This window comes from Macaca fascicularis, chromosome 7 (genome assembly GCF_037993035.2).
Source record: "Macaca fascicularis isolate 582-1 chromosome 7, T2T-MFA8v1.1".
Lineage (NCBI taxonomy): Eukaryota > Metazoa > Chordata > Mammalia > Primates > Cercopithecidae > Macaca > Macaca fascicularis.
Genome location: NC_088381.1, coordinates 24939528 through 24960475, shown reverse-complemented (window position 1 = coordinate 24960475; position 20948 = coordinate 24939528). Strand labels below are relative to the sequence as shown.

The 20948-nt window shown below is 39.0% G+C and overlaps 1 protein-coding gene across 1 annotated transcript in view; it reads left to right on the top strand.

Moving 5' to 3' along the window:
- The window catches only part of FBN1 (fibrillin 1), a 236321-nt gene that overhangs the window by 188333 nt on the left and 27040 nt on the right, over window positions 1-20948 (top strand). The window contains exons 44-53 of the mRNA XM_045395431.3: window positions 624-749; window positions 4616-4738; window positions 8403-8528; window positions 10480-10596; window positions 11809-11937; window positions 12582-12701; window positions 15410-15535; window positions 19660-19809; window positions 20187-20252; window positions 20498-20614. Of these exons, the coding sequence (XP_045251366.2) occupies window positions 624-749; window positions 4616-4738; window positions 8403-8528; window positions 10480-10596; window positions 11809-11937; window positions 12582-12701; window positions 15410-15535; window positions 19660-19809; window positions 20187-20252; window positions 20498-20614 (1200 nt within the window). The remainder of the gene's footprint in view (window positions 1-623; window positions 750-4615; window positions 4739-8402; window positions 8529-10479; window positions 10597-11808; window positions 11938-12581; window positions 12702-15409; window positions 15536-19659; window positions 19810-20186; window positions 20253-20497; window positions 20615-20948) is intronic.

The window sequence follows — 20948 nt, the reverse complement described above, 5'->3', positions numbered from 1 at the left end:
GAACCGTAACACAGTGATGGAAAACCAAGCCCAACTCCCAGCCTGAGGAGGCACACAGTCTACTGTGACAGTTCTTCCTCAGTGCTGACCTCGTCTTCATTGTCAGCCCTGGCCTAGCTGACATCCCCACACCTGACTTACCTCCTTTCTAAAGCCACATGAAATAGGAAGGGGGAGTTGAACTGGAATTTGAAAGATCAGAGTTCCATATGACCATGTGCTCCTCTGCGATTCTTTACCAGCTCACCTCTCCCTTTTCCCTAAATACAGGCACACTTGTGTGGAGAGACTGTTTACCCTTGACTATCCCTTCTATTTTACTCATCTGGTGTACCCACAGTGCCCAGAGGATACAAGGATGCCCTCTACCTGTACAAAATTGACATTCTGAAGCAAAACCCAAAAGATATATTTTAAATCCAGTTAGACTCATATGTCTGGAAAGTGGTTTAGTTACCTCAATTTGCTATTCACTGATGTCCCCTATTGCCATCACCATCACCCCAACACATGCACACACACACACACACACACACACACACACAAGAACTTTGCATCTTGTCTTACCCTGCACAGGGGTCATGTGCTGTCCTGTCACTCACGAATGACTACTCTGTCTCTAGATATTGATGAGTGCCGGGAGATCCCAGGGGTCTGTGAAAATGGAGTGTGCATCAACATGGTTGGCAGCTTCCGATGTGAATGTCCAGTGGGATTCTTCTATAATGACAAGTTGTTGGTTTGTGAAGGTAAGTGGCATCGTGACTTTATCATATCCAGAAAAGAGCTAACTGATAAGGTACTTAATGATACACACTGGCGAATTTCACAACATTGAAATTTCAGAAATGCATTAAGCTCTAGAAATAGTCAAGGGCATGGTGTGGAACAACATGAAATTTCATGCAAAAAAAAAAAAAAAATTCACTAACTTCAGTGGAAAAACCAGGAGGAGCATTCCCAGCCCCCTTCCCCCAACACACAGTGTATTAATATTAGACTTCCCAGCTGATATGAAAAAGCTTTGAGTTCCTGGGTGTGTCACCTAGATTGCTTTTGTTTCACATTGCTTGAAAATCAATGAGTGGACAGTCATCCTAGTTGACTCTCAAAATCACTTCTCTTCCAGACAGACGTTGCTACTCCCAAGTGAAAACAAGGTTAATGCAAATATTCTAAATGCATGAGAGAATTCCAAATGGCAAGAACAGCAAATTTGATTTTATATGAAGAATGTTGGCATGCACATGTACTTTTTTCATTTTCAAATTACCTCCTGTTGCCATGTATATGTACTGTGATTCGGAGCATTCCTTATAGCACTTCATATTTTTCCCTACATCTGGGAAAGATAGTTCTGTTACATTTGAGTAAAAGGGACATTACTGGTTATTAAATATACCATGTGCCCAGGATAGTTGGAATAATTTTCTATTTAATACTTACACTTCGGGCCTCTAGCAGAGTTTTTATTCATGTTAGAAAGGGTTATTACCCCTCAGAGCACATATTATAGCACATATGTCAACATTGTAATGTTAAAAAAAAACTTTTTTGTCTAAACTGAAGACAACTTATATACCACAAGTAAAGTTATAGTCCTAACCACATACTTGTTAAGTTCCTCTCACTAGGCTTTCAGTTACTGTGGCCAAGTGGGCACATGTCCCTTACTCTGCCTGCTGTGTGAGTTAGTGGGAATGGGGTGATAGCCATTCCGAGCCTTCCTAAGAAGATAGCCAATTCAGACCTTGGCCTGAGTCCCTGGTCTTTGGGAAGCCATCAAGGATCAGGTACCTGGAGAGGAAGCATGGATGTGGGAGAGGGAACCCACGTCAGATGATCTTACAGTGCTAGAGTTGGCCGCCTCCCTCACAGCCGCACTTTTCCCCGTCTCGAGCATGCTCAGCATGCCTGCCACCTGCCTGTGGCATTTTCCTCCCCACCCTTCCCCTCAGAGTTCGCTTTGATGATCACTGTACCCAGGTACCTTTTAACCACTTACACTTGCTGAGGCGGCAGCCCTTGGCCAGAACCCATAGACAAGACCACCCATGACCACCAAGGTAACTTAGACCTTGCCAGATGCATGAGATTAAACACATGCAGCTGTACCAATGCAAGGCATTTTGCTGTCAGGGTAGCATTCTGTGGATATTGAGATAACTAAGTACTCCAACTTCTGATTGCCGTTTCACAGGATATCCGTCTTCAGGGTGAATGTTTAATCCAGGGTCAGCTGCTTCCCAGCATACTCTTAGCTCTTAGAATATGAAAATGAGGTTGAGTGCATACATGCCTCGGCAACGCTGAAATTGGAATGGATTGCAGAGGTGATTTAGGGAGCTTCCATACCTCTGCTCTCACCAAGTAGCCACATTGTCAGATGCCACATCATAGAAGTGCTTGTCTGTGACACTACTCACAGACAATGGCACAGTCTGCCCCCTGTGTTTCTATACATCCTGAATTCAGAGCAGAGCAGACTTGGTGAATGAGGCGGTGCTGGGTCCCTTGTAACCGAAGGCAGGCACAGTCCTACTCCTGGTCTGTTGCCCAGAGAGGCACAATCCACCCGCCTTAGACAGGAACCCCCACTGACTAACTGACAGTCCTGAGGGTTTTCCACCACAGAACCACACCCAAGAGGCATCGACTGATATATCTGCCACCCCCTTGTAGGAACTTCTTTGGCCGAGCCAACTTCTGTGTAAAAGCCCAGAACTGGTACTAAGGGCCAACCCCCACCTGTTACAGTCCATCCCCTCTACTGGACTTAGTCTGAGTTAGATTGTTCTACTGGAGCAGGGAAGAGGGAAACGTATTTTGCCCCATGATATACCATGGACATGTAGTAACTTTTGTGATGCCATGAATTTGAACTATATTAGGTATCTGTTTTTTGTTGTGTTTTGTTTTGTTTTTTAAGTAGACAACCTCCTAAGCAAAGTCAAAGCCCTGGAACACACAATATCCATTATCCAAAATCTTTTCTGTTTTAATGAGAGTTGGTTTGTTTTCAATAGTTTTATGATGATTCCCATGTTAGGTTTTCTTGATTTGACTGCCTTGTGGCAGTAATTTGAGCAGGTGTCTCTACAGCCCTGTACCTCAAAGCACTCTCTACAGACCAGGAGCACCTGCATCAGCTGGGAACTTATTAGAAATTCAGACTCTCAGGCCATTCCCCAGACATGCCAAGTCAGAATCTGCCTTTTAGCAAGATCCTAAGTGATTCATGTGGTCTTTAAGATTTGAGACATTCTGCTCTTGCAGCCTTTCAGACAATAGCAACCTTATTGAATCATAAAATCCAGATCTTTGAGTAAATACAAGGCTTCCTAGGATATTAATCTATACCCATGTCAAGTGCTGGCCCTAGCAGCCAAGTTTCATGACTTTTTTTAGACATGAACATCATTAGAGTCCATATGTGGTCATAAATCAAACTCTTGCATTTATAAATATTACTGAAGTGGGAAAGTTTGGATAACGGGCTTTCAGTCTTCCTTTCTCTCTCTCTCTTTTTTTTTTTTTTTTTAATAGACTTTATTTTCTAGGGCAGTTTTAGGTCCACAGCAATATTGAGAAGAAGGCACAAAGATTTATCATATATTCCCTACCCCTACACATACACAGCCCCCCCTATCATCAGCATCCCCCATCAGAGTGGTGCATTTGTTACGATTGAATCTCCAATGACATCATTATCGCCCAGAGTCCCCTGTGATGATTTACATTTGAGTTCGCTCTTGGTGTTGTACATTCTATGAGTTTGGAAAAATTTATAATGACATGTATCTAGCATTTCATAGCTATTTTTAGAATAATTTCACTGCCCTAAAAATTATCTGTGCTTTGCCTATGTATCCCCTGGTCTCTCCTAACCCCTGGCAACCACTGATTTTTTTTACTGTCTCCAGAGTTTTGCCTTTTCCAGAATGTTGTGTGGTTGGAATCATACATTGTGTCACCTTTCCACATTGGCTTCTGATTCACTTAGTAATATACATTAATTTTCTTTTTTTTTTTTTTTTTTTTTGACACGGAGTTTTGCTCTTGTTGCCCAGGCTGGAGTGCAATGGCATGATCTTGGCTCACTGCAACCTCCACCTCCCAGGCTCAAGCGGTTCTCCTGCCTCAGCTTTCCAAGTAGCTGGGATTACAGGCACGCACCACCATGCCCAGCTAATTTTGTATTTTTAGTAGAGACGGGTTTTCACCGTGGTGGTCAGGCTGGTCTCAAACTGCTGACCTCAGTTTGATCCACCCGCCTTAGCCCCTCAAAGTGCTGGGATTACAGGTGTGAGCCACCGCACCCGGCCATATTTAATTTTCTTCCATGTCTTTTCATGGCTTGATAGCTCATTTCTTTTTAGTGCTAAATAACATTCCGTTGTCTGAATGTACCCCAGTTTATTTATTCATTCACCTATTGAAGGACATCTTGGTTGCTTCCAACTTCTGGCAATAAATAAAGCTGCTGTACACATCTGTGTTGTCTTTTCAATAGAACAGATCAAAATAAAATATAAATTTGTTTTCATATGAGAGGCTTTGTTAACTGGACACCAGATTCTGTTCTCCTTCAAATTCAGTTGTCTTCTGCTCGTAGATATTGACGAGTGTCAGAACGGCCCAGTGTGCCAGCGCAACGCCGAATGCATCAACACCGCAGGCAGCTACCGCTGTGACTGTAAGCCCGGCTACCGCTTCACCTCCACAGGACAGTGCAATGGTATGTAGTGCCCCACAGGCTGGACATGCCTACCCGAGAGTTTGTCTTCATGAAGCTTCAGATATCTGGATTTATGTTCAGATAGTTAAGCTGAAGAATATATGAGTTAAGATTTAGATTGATGAACTCTAATAACTAAATTGGAAAAAAGGGTATTGTCAAAATGTCTAAACACTTAGCTTTTTAATCCTCTTTCTGGATGAGATATTTTTAAAACAAGAAGGAAATCTTTTGCATACACAGATTTCATATTTGCCTATCTGCTGCCCTGCCTGCAAACACTCACCCCCACACATTACACACACACACACACAGTTATGCATACACACACTCCCCTAAGCAACATTTAGGACCAAATGATTTTTTTCCTTCCACAGAACCCCTCTCAGAAACGTGAGGTTTTCACCGTCTTGGCTACATACCCCAAATCTAGGCAGTGAAGCTCTCCTAAGCTGGGTCAGATTAATCTGCGTAAACAGAACAAACAAAACCATCGCTTTTCTTCCCAGTCATCTTACAGGTCACTCACTGAAGGCAGCAAACATCAACAGCCTTTATTAGCTGTTTATTACCATGTCCCCTAGAGGTTGGATTTTTTGGTGTTCACTTTTGTCAAGGATGTGATAGAAATAGGAAGCATGCGCATGTTATCAATTTCAGTGCATGGTGAAGTTATTCAGTATCTGGTGGTATCTTGCAGCCAGTGGTATAAAAATGTAAAAGACTGGTGTTTCAGCCCAGAAGCAAAATAATACCTCAGAATGATTTTCTAGTAAATTTTTAAGTAATTCTGAATCATTGTATATTTAGCAAAAATCACTGTATATTTAGCAAAGCAAATCATTGTATATTAGTCAGGAAGAATGTGTTATTTTGCTCATGGTTCATTTCACAGGGGGTTTCCTGGATATTTTATGCATTCGTGAATGAAACAACACAGGGGGACGTGGTCAGATTTTCCTTGGATTTCCTTGCCTACCAGCGATTAAGTGGTAGGAAGTGCACTGTTCTCTTTAGGGTATTTTGCATTGTTTTATGAGACCTTGGTGGGAAGAGGGTGTAATTGCCAAACAAAAAGTCACATTGAGAATCAAGACTTGTTTTGTTGAGTTTAAAGGAACATGTGTAAGTATTTAGCATTTTGTCAACAGAGCTGTTGCTATCCATGTATTAAAAATACAGGACAGGAAAAGTGGGGACTTCTCTGATATGAACCACAATACCCTAGCGAAACTTGGCATTGATACCACTTCCCTGCATTTTGCTTGTAATTTATATTTCTTTAGAACTGGATGAAATAATTCCAGTCAAAATAAAGAATTGCTGATAATATAGAATGAGTCATTTCATACCATTTCACACTCAGGTAAGAAGTGGGACAGAGCTATTTATAGATCAAGATAAGACAATTCAGCCATAGCCTGCTGGGGCTTAAGCCCTTTACTGTTTTCCTGTAGAAGACTGACATACCTAAAATGCACCCAGCTATAAGTGTTGTGAGTGAGAATCATTTGCAGCCAAAAGCTTGATTTCCTTTATTCATTGAAATCCTCAGAAGAAAGGGAATTAACTAGAGTTTTGCAACCATTCAACCAGTTGGGTTGAAGACTTCATTCTAGAAATGTCTTTATTTATGTCTTACTTTTAAAATATCTTTAAATGCTATTCTATACTTGGCATTTTTTTTTTCAGGCATGCTATAAAGTACTCCTTTTTGCTTCTGTTTAAAATGAAAATAACTAAATCTTTCTCTCCATCATGAGATCTTTGTTTGAATTCATAAGCACATTATTTCACACCCCAAGTCACACCTGACCATAGCACCCACATTATTGCTGAGAGAGCTCAGAGAACAATTAGATATCTGAGCTCAGGATGCTAGTCTGACAGCAGAAGCTGGAGAGTTAGAGCAAATGCAACCCCCTTTTGAAATGTCTTGCCCAGCTGAAGACAAGAAACAGTTTCTTCCCAGCTACTTCCTTGTGGTTTCCTCTCTCTCTGTATTGACTGTTTGGGTTTCTTTCCACAGTAGCCTGTTCAGAACTCCTATCCCAACCTCAAATATGATCATCTAAGAGTTCAAATTCTGGTGCTTGTAGAAACCTAGATTTCTGCTCTAGTTTTACCAGTAGAACTCCAAAGTACTCTCCATATTTCATTTTTCATTTATTTAAACCATCATGAAATAGGGCAATAGATGAAAGGAAATTCCTAATTGGGGATCCCTTTCTAATAAGATCCTTAAGGCTCTCCATTTCCTTGTGGAAACCAGATATGAGATGGACTTTGTCCCCTGCATACTTCCAGGTCCAGTCCTACCTGAAGGTGCCAAAGTTTTGGGCCAACTATGGTAAGACCTGACATACCCTTCCTCAAGAACAGAAATCAGTCTCCTCTGCCTATACTGGGAAGCAGTTGGCTCACTTTAAATTCATTTTCTCAAATGGGAATAATCATAATTTGTTAAATAGCATTTCTGCATAGGCCAGTAGTAGTTCCTAAGCTGCTCTGTTTCAATTTCCCCTCATAATGATATACTCAACTTCACTTCGAACTTCTAAATGGTATGATGATTCATCTACTAAATAGGAGATAGTCATAAAATGGCAGCCCGGACACATGAAATGGAGGAGATATCCATGATTCTGGCACAAGCAGGGTTGCTGTGTGCAGCAAAAAAGTGTCCATTCATGATGACTGTGTTCTGAGTAGACCTTTCAGGCAAACAGCAAGTCTGGATTATTTAACTAAGAGCGAAATGCCATCTGCCCTACAGCATCTGCAGCAAAGATGGCACTCCATGTGCTTTCTTCTGTGACAGTAGGAAAGTCAGAATGGCACAGTGCTCTTCGAAGTACATTTACTCTAAGCATAGAGCTTTAAAACATTAGAGACATAAGGTGGCATGTAATTATGTCATATGTGAATTCACGCATTAAATTCTGCCCCTCAGATCATCAGATTTCAGGAAAGCAACAAAGATTCAGTTGATGGTAAATATAATGTAGAGCTTAAAGACTGGCAGAAGCAAGATGAGAGGGCTTCGTTTTAAATGAATGGATGAGAGTAAAAAGAAAGAGACAGTGTTCAGATTGTCACATGCTAAAAGGAGCCCTATGTAGACATTAATACTTGGTGAAGATGAAACAAAAAGTTACAGGAATAAGACAAAGAGATGCAACTTGAACAAGGGGCCATGTGGGTTGTCCATCAAGAAAAACTTAATCTTAGCCATGGGATTTGACTTTGATATAAATTTCCAAAGGAAGCCATGAACTATCCATGACTTGAGGCACCAAATCTTAACTAGACAAAATACTTCAATTAATTCCACAGTCTGTGGTGCTGCGTAGGCTGATAATCAAACAGAAAATCCTCCCAGCTTGAATTTTTCCACCCATTTTACTTCTAAGTCTTTTCATCTTTCAGAATATTTTTTGATTACTTCCCCTTGTTTTTTATTGTGTCATGTATTGTTAACATACTCTGACCATGCCTGGTAAATGAGAGTAAGTTTTAATCCACTTGGATGCAAAAATAAATATATCTGTTTCACTAACTTAGTTTAGAGCTAGGATTACTCCTGAGAACAATAGCTAGAAGGTAAGTTATTCAATTGTATTTTGTCTTCAAAGTTCTCACTTAAGATGCTTTTTCTTTACAGATCGCAATGAATGTCAGGAAATCCCCAATATATGCAGTCATGGGCAGTGCATTGACACAGTTGGAAGCTTTTATTGCCTTTGCCACACTGGCTTTAAAACAAATGCTGACCAAACCATGTGCTTGGGTAAGTATGCAATTATTAATCTTTTTTTTTATATGCTATTGAAAACTTCATTTGAATCTAAATATGGATAAAATTTAATGCTAAGTCTTTTAGTAGTATTTTTGCTATCTACAAAATAAAAACATGGACAGATATGCAGCAGTGATATCCTATTTAATCTTTGGCCATCTGAACATGATGAACCTCTTCCTTGTTATTCATTTGGCTGTGAGTTTAGAAAAAATTGACTAAGGGGTAAATTGAAAAAGATATTAATACAAAAAAATGATTTTTATTAATGTTAATAGACTATTATTCATATGTAGTATTGATATGGATTTCCTTTTGAGTTGAGCTTTTGAGTGTGAGATGACCATTTTTTCGAGAAGGGTTGGTAGTGTGTACCAGATTCTGAAAGGCAAATTTATAAATCCTACAAAGGCAAAGAAAAGTTAATCGTTTTTCTAGAGGAAAAAGAGCTCAGGATTTTAAATCTCTTCCCTGATTTATCTAGTGTCAGGATGCTGATGTAGAATAAACTTCAGTGTGTGATCAATCATTTTCTCCTTTTCCTTCCTTTCTTTTTCTACTTTAAAGCAGTATCATTAAGTCTTTTGGGGACATTAAGAACATAAATCAGATTCACAGCTGAAAGAACAGTTAATATCATAATGTTTAAGCCCTTGACTTTGGCTGTGACTGGGTTCATTCATTTGGGAACATTCTCATAAAGTTGTATCTTCTTCAGAGTAATGACAGGAGCACTGACAGCCCTGCTATCACTGGGCAGCTAAACTGTGCAAAAGCTATGATGACCCTCCCCAACTTTCTTTCTACATCTCTCATCTGAATTTTCTGGAGCCCCCTAACATAGAACCTCCCCAACCAAAGAACTTCACCAGTTTGGCTAAAAATGAATCAAGGCAGGAATTCTTGATTGCTAGCAGTGACTCATCTGGGTGTAGTCTTCAACCACAGACACACATTAGAGTCCCTTTGGGTTAGCAATAGCTTCCTGATTCAGGAATCACAGATAATTTATCTTCATGTCCAAAATGTGAAAAGAAAGGAAATCCTACCTCTAATCATTACATTTTGCTATTCTCCATTGTTACCTTCCACTCTCTCTCTCTCCTTTCATCCTTGTCCCTCTTCATGGTGCCTCATTCTTTCAAACCAGCAGTAACAACTTTCTTTCATTAAATTTTTTCTTTCTTCCTTCTTAATATAATGCGCACCTACTCTTTATAAGAAATATGCTAGCTGTTGTGATGAGATACAAAGACATATAAGACGCCAAAGTAGCTTTACAAAATCATCAAAGTACAGACCAATCAAAAGGCGAATAAGAATGCAAGCATGTATGAAAAGAACAAATTAAGTGCCATCTCTTTGGGGTGGTTTAGAAGAGTGAGAGAAGTCATCATTGGTGGAAGTTGTTCTATGTTTTTAGGGGTGTAGGGAAGAAGGAAAAGTTGTCTGAAATGACAGGTGAGCTAGAAAGCTGAGTTATTTTGTTGCTGATTGTGGGGTAATGCCAGGTGAGTCACTGCTTTTTGGTAAATTGGAGTGAGAATCTTGAAGGTTGAAGTTTGCCAAAGGTGGCAACACCTCAAGACCCAGATGCACACAGAGTTTTTTCCATTTTCAAGTGAAAATATTTGAGAAAAGTGGCAAGGGTGGAGAATTCTAGAAGTAAATAGAATAAAATAATTCTTGTTCAGGTCTCATGTCCTTAGCTTGCCTCCTTTCACTGGCCAGCCAAGGAAACAATTTATTCCCAAGGTTTAGAGCTCTGCCGCTGCCTGGTTTTTTGTAGGGATGACTGCTGCTGGAGCTGATACCAACATCAAGAAGTTCTCAGCCTATGGATGAGGCTTGGTGAACTCTAGAATGCTGTTTAGCCACTGTAACCATGTAACCACTTTTTCTACTTATAATTATGTTTCTTCATGGCCTTTCTTCCTACTAGACATAAATGAGTGTGAAAGAGACGCCTGTGGGAATGGAACTTGCCGGAACACAATCGGTTCCTTCAACTGCCGCTGCAATCATGGTTTCATCCTTTCTCACAACAATGACTGTATAGGTGCGTGTGCAAAATTGTGCATCAGCAAAGGAAGTCAGTTTTATATGTGTTCTTTGTAATTAGCATCATTTCTAGTGTTCCAGCTGTCTTTTAAAATTCTATGCTATCTTATGCATAACAGTTGCTTACGGGACTTGTCAAATACGGTGTGCTAATTCCACATCAAATATATTCCAGAAGTTCCCCTTATCCGTGAGGGATACGTTCTGAGACCCCTAGCAGATGCCTGAAACCACAGATAGTACTGAACCCTCTATATACCATGTGTTTTCCTATACATACATACCTAGACTGAAGTTTAATTTATAAATTAGGCATAGTAAGAGATTAACACAATAACTAATAAGAAAATAGAACAATTATAACAATATAATGTGATAAAAGTTAGGTGACTGTACTTTCTTGTGTGCGTTCTCTCTCTCTCTCTCAAAATATTTTATTGTACTATACTCACCTGTTTTTGGATAGCAGCTGACCTTGGATAACTGAATCCCCAGAAAGCAAAACCATAGATAAGGAGGAACCACTGTAACTATATCCATTACTTTTATTAAAATGCTCATTAGCAGCTATAATTTTTATGTCTATTTTGCTGTAAAATAAATTTCAAAATAAATGGAATTAGATTAAGCTTAACAAATTTTAAATACACAAAAGTGATTCTTTGTACAGAAATTATGTGATTCAGGAATATGAACCTTCTGGTCTAGATGTTTCACGTAGCCTCTCTTAAATAAATCATTGAATCTACAGAATCTCCTTTCTAAAACATACTCGGCAAGAGTAATAAGCCAAGTTCTTTAAATTTTGTTGTGCTATAGGCTAATTTAAATATTTCTAATTGCAAGAATATAAAATAATGTCCTCAGCTGAATTGTGTATTAGAATTTTATTTTTTAAATCAAAAAAATTTAAATCGAAAATTTAAAAATAAAATCTAAAGGAAAATGAAGGAAAAACTGATAGGAAATTTGAATATAAATTGTCAGTCTCTAATATAATAATGTAATCTTATTGTTAAATGTGCATAGATGCTTAAAGCCAGTTCTGTTGTTGCATACGAGATCTTCACTGGAATTTATTGTTTGGCTAAGCCAGCAAAGGCCACTAAAATTCAGAAAAAAAGTATTTTTTCCTTCAAAAGTTTTGATTATTGCTGGAATTATGACATCTTTGGAATATATTAAAGGATTGTTGGGGGTTCTTCTGCAGATGTCGATGAATGTGCAAGTGGAAACGGGAACCTTTGCCGAAATGGCCAATGCATTAATACAGTGGGGTCTTTCCAGTGCCAGTGCAATGAAGGCTATGAGGTGGCTCCAGATGGGAGGACCTGTGTGGGTAAGTACAGGGCTTGGAAAGACCTGGAAAGAATGCTTCCAGAGACCACTTAAGGAACCATGCAGCCTCTATTCTAATGCTTCTTTCTGGAAACCTGGAGGAAAAGTCAGAGTGGAATTATATTAATCCTCCCTATAAAGGCTTTGTTTTTATTTAAATATATATACATATATGTATATGTGTATATATATATAAAATCACTTTTTCCCTTATTTTAAAAATTAAGCTATTGAATTCTCAGAGAATACTTAAACTGTTAAACAGCAAAATTGTTAAATTGCTCTGTAAGCAATTATGATTTCCCTTCTCAAATTTTTTTCTTTATAATACTTTCGTAGTAAGCTCTCATACCTTTTGAGTATCCTTAAAATTTTTATATACTCACTGACTTTTCACATGCTACAGTTTTCTGGAAATATTTAATCTGATGTAGGTAAAATAAAATATGGTGGTTATACTATACATTTTTGAAAGCTGATAAAGCTTATTTTCATTATCACTTATTTTTCTCCATGGTGGAATTTTATGAACTTTAATTTGCTTTGTGTATTTCTTTGATTTATTCTAGTTTTTTTGAATTTTAATTGTTTGTTGGAAGTTATGCCTGTGGGAACCTCTTCCTTATTTTTCCCTTTTCTTTGCAGATATCAATGAATGTCTTCTAGAACCCAGAAAATGTGCACCAGGTACCTGTCAAAACTTGGATGGGTCCTACAGATGCATTTGCCCACCTGGATACAGTCTTCAAGATGACAAGTGTGAAGGTAGGAAGGCTGTCAATGTTAGCAAAGGAGGAGTGTCGGGTATCCACTGGACTTAGCAAAATGAGAGTTTTTGTGATGACATCTTCATTTTGGAATACTTTATCAGAAACGAATCCAAGGGCGTAGGGTATGACATGGTCTCATCCTTCTGGCAAGACAAGAAGCACTAATTCTCATGCTGATCTCTAATGAAGTTATTTTGCTCTGTGCCTATGACTGATCATATGATCCTGACTCTTTTCCACTGTGCTTTCACACGGTTGGTAGGAATGCTGTATCCCCCTCCCAGTATTTCTCAATTACATTTTTTAAGTGGCTATTCTTTGCAGCTAAAAATAACTCCTGATTCCAGTTAAAATCTTTAAATGACCACACTCAAGTTTGGATGAATGTGGTTATATCGTTTGTCTATTTTGTTTTTACCTATAGAGCAGTGGAAATGTGTTATTTGAAATAAATTCTCAGTAAATTTTATAGTATTACATTCCTTTTCTTTTCTTTTTTTTTTTAATGGAGACAGGGTCTTAATCTGTCACCAGGTTGGAGTACAGTGGCATGAGCATAGCTCACTGTAAACTTGAACTCCTGGGCTCAAGTGATTGTCCTGTCTCAGCTTCTGGAGTAGCCGGGGCTACAGGCATGCGCCACCATGCCTGGCTGATATTTTAATCATTTGTAGAGATGGGGGCCTCCCTATGTTGCCAGGCTGGTCTCAAACTCCTGGCCTCAAATGATCCTCCTTCCTCAGCCTCCCAAGGGCCTTCCTTTAACCTCAACGAATATGTCATATCATTAAGTGAAGGACATTAATTACTACAATTTCATAAATAAGTAGGGTTGAAAGGATTTTCAAGAAGTCACCTAGTTCATGCCCCTGACTTTAAACAGGTCTGCATCTAATCCTCAAAGAGAATTTTCTCTACTTTTAATATCGTCAACTAGAAATTTAATTATATATCCAATTTAAATAACAATCAAGTGGTGATATTTAAAATGGAAATACCTTATTGAAATTGTCTAGATGCAAATTTTTAAGCATGTTATTTTACTTTTATTGAAAATTGGCTTTATTTACTCTATTATCAATACATCAGTTCACTAAAATGAACAGAATGAATATATATAGAAAGAAAAATGACTGCACAATCAATGAATGTGTCCCTTCTACAATATTTGGCCCTATCCTAATCAGTTGGCATGTACAGGCTAATTTCTACCATAACAGAAATAGTCATAGTAATAATAATTAAAAACAACCCAAAACATTTGAGCATTTTCACAAAAGTCAACTTTTCTATTAAGAAAAGGTTGGATATAGGGGTGGAAGGAGTGTTGGAATGGAGTAATTCAATCAGCAATAGTAGCTCAGATTCATTAATAAGCCACAGGGAACATAACACAAGTATAAATGCAACCCAATAACCTGGCATGATGGAGAAGCTGATTTTGCATTGCACAGAAAGAGGATCACTTGGCATTGCACATTTCTAGAATATTTATTGTGTGGTATTTGCAGTATTAAGTCAAGATAATAAAGTTAATTTCTCAACTTTTCCTTAGTTGGGTCTCTTGAGAATAAAGTTGTATAATGCAAGTACATTTTGGTGTGGGTAGAAACCTTTGCACAAATGTGAAAATAAAGGGCCCAGGATATAAGAATATTTTGTCTTTTGTTTAAAAAAGAAGTATTCTCATAAAAGTAGCATGGCTCAGAATTAAGACTTAACACTTTGTTCACTAAAAATTCCTGCTGAAAGTCAGAAGGAAAGATAAGTGAGTTTGTTGGAATAGAGTGGGCATATTTTTCTATAGGTAATCATGTGTTTTATTGACCAAACCAAGCCAATTTTGAAAGTAGAAAAGGCACTATTAACAATAAAGTCAGGCCAACCGGCATAAGCTGGGGCTTCCCCAGGCAAACTAGGACATATGGTTATTCAAGCCATTCAAACTTCATATTGGCTACTCTTAACTACCCCTGTACAGGAACTAAGTTGTGTAATATACTAAAGAAAACGTGCCACAGTTCTAAGTGTACCATTTCATCTATATGATGAAAGAAAAAGCCTGTACAAGAAAGATATTTTTGTGTCTTTAGAAAGATTAACCCACAAATCAGTTAGGAGCCTCATCTTCTATGATATCGTTAGTTAGCCACTTCATAGGATTATACTTACTGTCATGAGTCTTAGTGTTCTTGTAAAATTCAGTTTTAGGGCTAGAACACGGAGTATTGGGAAGAGTTCTGTGGATGATTGGAGGGGAGTAAATTTGGTTCAAAGGCCTAGATCTCACATTGAGTGACTCACTATCAATGTGCTTAAAGTTTCAGCATTTCTGCTTCCTGAACAATGGTGCAATGTGACTCTATAGAGTTTCATGCTTCTTTCCTGGCCTAGGGTACTATGAAATTACTCTGACTTTTCTAGTTAGCCAAGCAGCTCAGTCTGGGTAAGAGATGTTTGTCACTGCACCCCTTAAAAGGCAGTTGCACATTCCATTTTTATATCAATAACTGTCAAAACTATTTTTTTTAAAGCCATGACAACCTAGAAGTCCAGTCCACAGCATTGTGGTACAGAAAAATACCTTTATTATTGTAAGAGTTTGGAAACTCAGCTGCCCTTTGTATGTCCACATTGTGTATTTGGTACCTGATGATGTCTCCATCGTGTTTTGACTTTGTTTGACTCATGTGATTCTTTTAGATATTGATGAGTGTGTTGAAGAGCCAGAAATTTGTGCCCTGGGCACATGCAGTAACACTGAAGGCAGCTTCAAATGTCTATGTCCAGAAGGGTTTTCCTTGTCCTCCAGTGGAAGAAGGTGCCAAGGTAAGTGTCTTTGAAAGCTTTGGGCTTTCATTGCTCCATGTTTATTTATGGTGGTCTTATTTTTCAAACATGGCAAAGCTCTGTTTCTTTGTGAACAGGAAGATGGAGAGTTTTCATTCACCCAGAGGTCTAATGATAACCATATGTCAGAAGGTTCATTTTCACTTTTAAGGTTAAAAACTCATCCATCAAGTTATGGTTGCTTATACAGTTGTACTGACATTTAAACCTCTCTCCCACTAAAAACACAAATGCTGATAGGCCCGTCAGTGGGGAAGCACCTTGAGCCACCAAAACAGCAAAGCCTGGGGGAAGTTGAGCTACATACATATCCCCTACATCTGAAGAGATCAGCTGAAAAATATGGGTCCAAAGTTAGACTCGAGAATGCAAAACTGCACATTAACCCGTCTGCCCCCGCAATATAGTACCCATCCCTTATATCACAAATTCTCCAAGAAAACAAAAATAAATGTAAACTGACCAGGATTCTTGCTGGGCCATTGTTCATTTTTAGGAATAATACTTGTCAACTATTTCAGTAAAGACTTTCAAGGGTTTGCCAACGACTTTCAAATTTTAAACAAAAATCAAAAGGATCCTGAACTTCGGCATAACACAGCATGTGCTTAAGTCCCAGAAAACTGTTTAGACTTCTCTAAACAATACAATTGTGTATGGCTATCTACATACACAGACTAGTTTCATGAAACAAACATGTATTTCTTTTCTTTCCACTTGTATCTTTTGTTGTTTGGTTGTTATTGTTGTTTTGGTGTTGAGTTGGGTTTTTTTTTTGGTTGTTGGGTGTTTTTTTTTTTTTTTTGCATGGTTTTTTAGTTTTGCTTCCATATTAACAAACATGGAAGAGGCACTGGATATCATTTAAGATTCAAAAAATTGAGTTTGGGGGTCCCAGCCCTGCCATATTTAGTCTAGAACAAGTCATTTAATCTTTTGAAAGCTGAATTTCCTCATTTTAAACAACAATAAATATCTGCCCAACCAGCCTTACTGGATATGTGACAAAGCTTTGTTAGTTTCTGAGTCCTTTGTAGACTCTTATTGTTATTCTAATGATCTGATTAAGTTTTTACTTTTCAACTAGTTATTTGGGAAGTAAGAAGGAGAGTGTTGAGAATTCTCTGGTTGCTTTCAGCTTGTTGGTAGTTGTCAGTGGTCTGTGTGGATTTCAGGGTGGTGCTTAATTCGAACAGATATTCTGCATGGTACAGACTAGCCAGATAAATTCTAACTCCTACTCCCTTGTTTTTGTGTGCCTTTGGCTTGGCCTGAATTTGGAAAGAAAGCAGTGAGAAACCAGGTGTGAATCTGCCGATGTGGCAGGCCAGAGGAAACTCCTAGGCTATTAATTCAATTTGCACTGGCCCATCACAGAGCAAGCTAACGCTGCAGGAAGAATCTGCCCAGCTGTGAGCAGCCCTGCCACTTGCTCAGCTCCAGGAGGCAGAGCCAGAACTGAGGAATGCAAGCAGGGAAAGTGACTTTTGTAGTTCTGATGAAATTTCGAGGTCATTAAGGGCTCTTTGCAGATGGACTGGTAAACAGGCATCCCAGCGAGTCCTAAAGTATGTGGGTGAGCACAGCTCTCTTCCCCAACTCAAGGCACCCTTGATTAATAAGCCAATTCTAGAGAATCACCACAAGCTAAAGTAAATCTCCTACAGAACACAGATTTTGCTGGAGCCAGGAAATTGAGAGCTGGGTTTTTCTTGTAAGATGACAAATTAGGAGTCAGACTTCTATTGCCCATGAAATGAGAAAATTCCACAGAACCGTGGATAATGTTTTTTAAAAAGCGAATGCCATAGGACTCAGGTGGACAGAGCCTGGCACTAAAGACCACAGGTGTAAATGAGCCACTCCCACTTGCAAAGTTCAACGAAGGGAATTTGCCACTTAGGCTGACTCAAAACTTCATGCATTTGAGTCTCTGTCTAATGCCAAGATTATTTTTTTTTTCGGAGTGGAGTGGTGTAGGGGAGATAGAGCTGGGGTCTGGGATGAGGTCAGGTATTAAAAGAAAAAAGAATGAGAATTTTAACACACTAATATTTCAACATACATATTTAAAGAAACACTACAAACTGGAAGACAAAGCAGAGAATTAAGTTTTCATATATTTGTTGAGACATTTTTGTGAGTTGTCACTGAATTATATCTAAAGGTAGTTGGAGGCATAAATAATAAAAACAAGACTGATAAATACAAAACATTATATGTCACAAAGAACTTGAAGAATAAAAGAGATCAAAAGTGTTCTCCAAGAAACGAGAATTTGTTCAATCTTGAAGTTTCTCAGCAAAGCGAACATTTGGGTGGCAGATATGCCGCAGGACTGACTTTTATTGCTCTTGACCTTCAGAAGGATAATTCCTTGAAAGGTGCTTGCCAGGTCCTACCCACAACAGATGGGGAAGTGGAATAGAAATTAGAGAGATGGGCCGGGCGCGGTGGCTCACGCCTGTAATCCCAGCACTTTGGGAGGCCAAGGCGGGCGAATCACGAGGTCAGGAGATCGAGACCATCCTGGCTAACACGGTGAAACCCCGTCTCTACTAAAAATATAAAAAATTAGCCAGGCGCAGTGGCGGGTGCCTGTAGTCCCAGCTTGGGAGGCTGAGGCAGAAGAATGGCGTGAACCCAGGAGGCAGAGCTTGCAGTGAGCCGAGATAGTGCCACTGCAGTCCAGCCTGGGCGAAAGAACGAGACTTCCGTCTCAAAAAAAAAAAAAAGAAATTAGAGAGATGATTTATCTAGATGAGTTGGTAGCCATGAAAAGTTGAGCAAGTTTATTGGGGAGGCTACCTGAATTTGATTTACATAACTTGGTAAATATAATAGATAGACGGATAGATAGAAACTTTAATTCATGAAAACTTTTCCTTTATCTCTGGCAACTCTGTTATTCCTACATTGTCTTCTTTATCATGAAATAAAAGCTGGTAAAACTGTTGTATCAGAAGTGCTTAGGTGGTTATGATAGTATCGTTCCTGGGATTGAAAAACAGTGATGGAAGTGAATGAAAAAGGCAGAGGTGGTCAGATATAAAGAAAGAATAGTACAATATGGGTATGAAAGCATTTCTTTTAAACCTGCAGATTGTGGCCTCTGTGTAATGAGAGGAGTTTAGCAAGGCTTTGAGAAGTCAAGTTTGAGGGAAAACACAGTCCATACCCCTGGTTGAGCTCACTTTTTGGAGTCAATGTGTTCTATAAGAAATGGAAAGGCCCGTTTCCAAAATTATGTCAAGCAGTGTTAGAGAATTTTATAGGAAGTAGATCCCGTCTTCTTTGTTGGAGCCATCAAGCAATAATCGATATTGAAATATATTCCTTCAAGGAAAGACTGTTCTGTTCCCAACCACCCACAGCCCTGCCCTCCTCTTCCTTCCCTCTCTGTGTTGAACTAAACAAGCTTATTTTAAAAATTTAACGTTGACACAGCTCTGCATGTGTATGTGTGTGTAAAATCTACAAAAAGCCCTACCTGCGTTTTGTAGCCAGCATCTCCAGGAGTATCTGCTTCAGTGACCAACCCTTGTGTTGTATTTTTGCCCATCTAGAAAGTTGCCACTTCTGTATTTGTTCTGTGCCTGTGATCTCGGATTTTATTTTGGTTCCAGAGTTTAGGGGACACAGAATAAACAACAAAGTGTGATGTCACAGTAAATATCAGAACTAAGAGTTCTAGTTCTCTAGTGTGCTCACTAAACATGATATTGCAAGCAGAGCTGTCAATGAAGGACTCTTGTGAATGATTCCATCTGTGGATTTTCCGATCCTGAAGTCACTGACAGATGTCAGTTTTGAAAACTGTCAGTTTGGGATTTTACTGGAGTCACATCAGGTTACTTTGAAATAGTGACTAAAATGAGAAGTAATAAATTAAGGTCACAGAGTTGTTCATCAGATCTCACTATACAAAAGATATCCATGACTGTAACAGTCTCAGCTTGGTTACTGTTAGAATCACATAAGGAGTATTGCTGTGGTCCTGAGAGGAGAACATATATAACATAGTGGATTGTTCTTTATTCACTATCGTGCAGTAAGGACTCAGTAGAAAAGCAACTGAAGAGTGTCATAAATTTATGCTGCAGATTTGCGAATGAGCTACTGTTACGCGAAGTTTGAAGGAGGAAAGTGTTCATCACCCAAATCCAGAAATCACTCCAAACAGGAATGCTGCTGTGCCCTGAAGGGAGAAGGCTGGGGAGACCCCTGCGAGCTCTGCCCCACGGAACCTGATGGTATGTCTGTCATCTGCATTTCTCTTTGGGCCGTGCAGGGTGCAGACTGGCCATGATGTAAGTAAGACTGTAGGCCTTGAAGACAGTAACACAATATAATTTAATTGTAAGTTTAATTAGAGTGTTCATTAAAAATTATGTTATCTCAGGACCTCGGTAGTTATTTTCTTTTTAATTATGTCATGAATCACAGATGCCCAAGGAGTAGGCACAACATCTTAGGGAGTCTCGTTAACTTCCTCTGGTTTCTGGGCTTGTTTTGTCCATCATTTATCAATATGCACAGTATGTGGCAATTTGGCTACCTCAAAATGCTTGTGGAGAAGCTTGTAATGAATTGCTATTGTTCTATCTATTAATGAGTGTCTCCGCCACAGAGGCCTTCCGCCAGATCTGTCCTTATGGAAGTGGGATCATCGTGGGACCTGATGATTCAGCAGTTGGTCAGTTGCCTGTGCTGGATTCTCAGCATTTCTCAGTATTCTCAATCAGCTTCTTCTCTAGTTATTCTTATTTCTCTCCATCTATCTTGGAAAATTAAGTGCTACTTTTTTGTCACTTCATTTAGACAGCAATTATATCATTGCATTATTAGATAATCTATTGATTAAACACTGAAATGATCATAATTTGTCTTCATGTTTAAAAAAAATACCTTGTTATTCACTATTTTTTTCTCTTGCTTAAGATATGGACGAATGCAAAGAACCCGATGTCTGTAAACATGGACAGTGCATCAATACAGATGGCTCCTATCGCTGCGAGTGTCCCTTTGGTTATATTCTAGCAGGGAACGAATGTGTGGGTGAGTAATAAGTTTTCTTCCATTGGAATTTTACAAATTAAAAATTAGGCTATACAGTATTCACTGTATATCCATGAATATAGGTACCAAGATGGCACTGAAATAAGTTGTTTTGTTTTTATTTTTTTGAGACGGAGTCTCGCTCTGTCACCCAGGCTGGAGTGCAGAGGCACGATCTCGGCTCACTGCAAGCTCCGCCTCCCAGGTTCACGCCATTCTCCTGCCTCAGCCTCCCGAGTAGCTGGGACTAGGCACCCGCCATCATGCCTGGCTAATTTTTTTTTTTGTATTTTTAGTAGAGATGGGGTTTCACTGTGTTAGCCAGGAAGGTCTC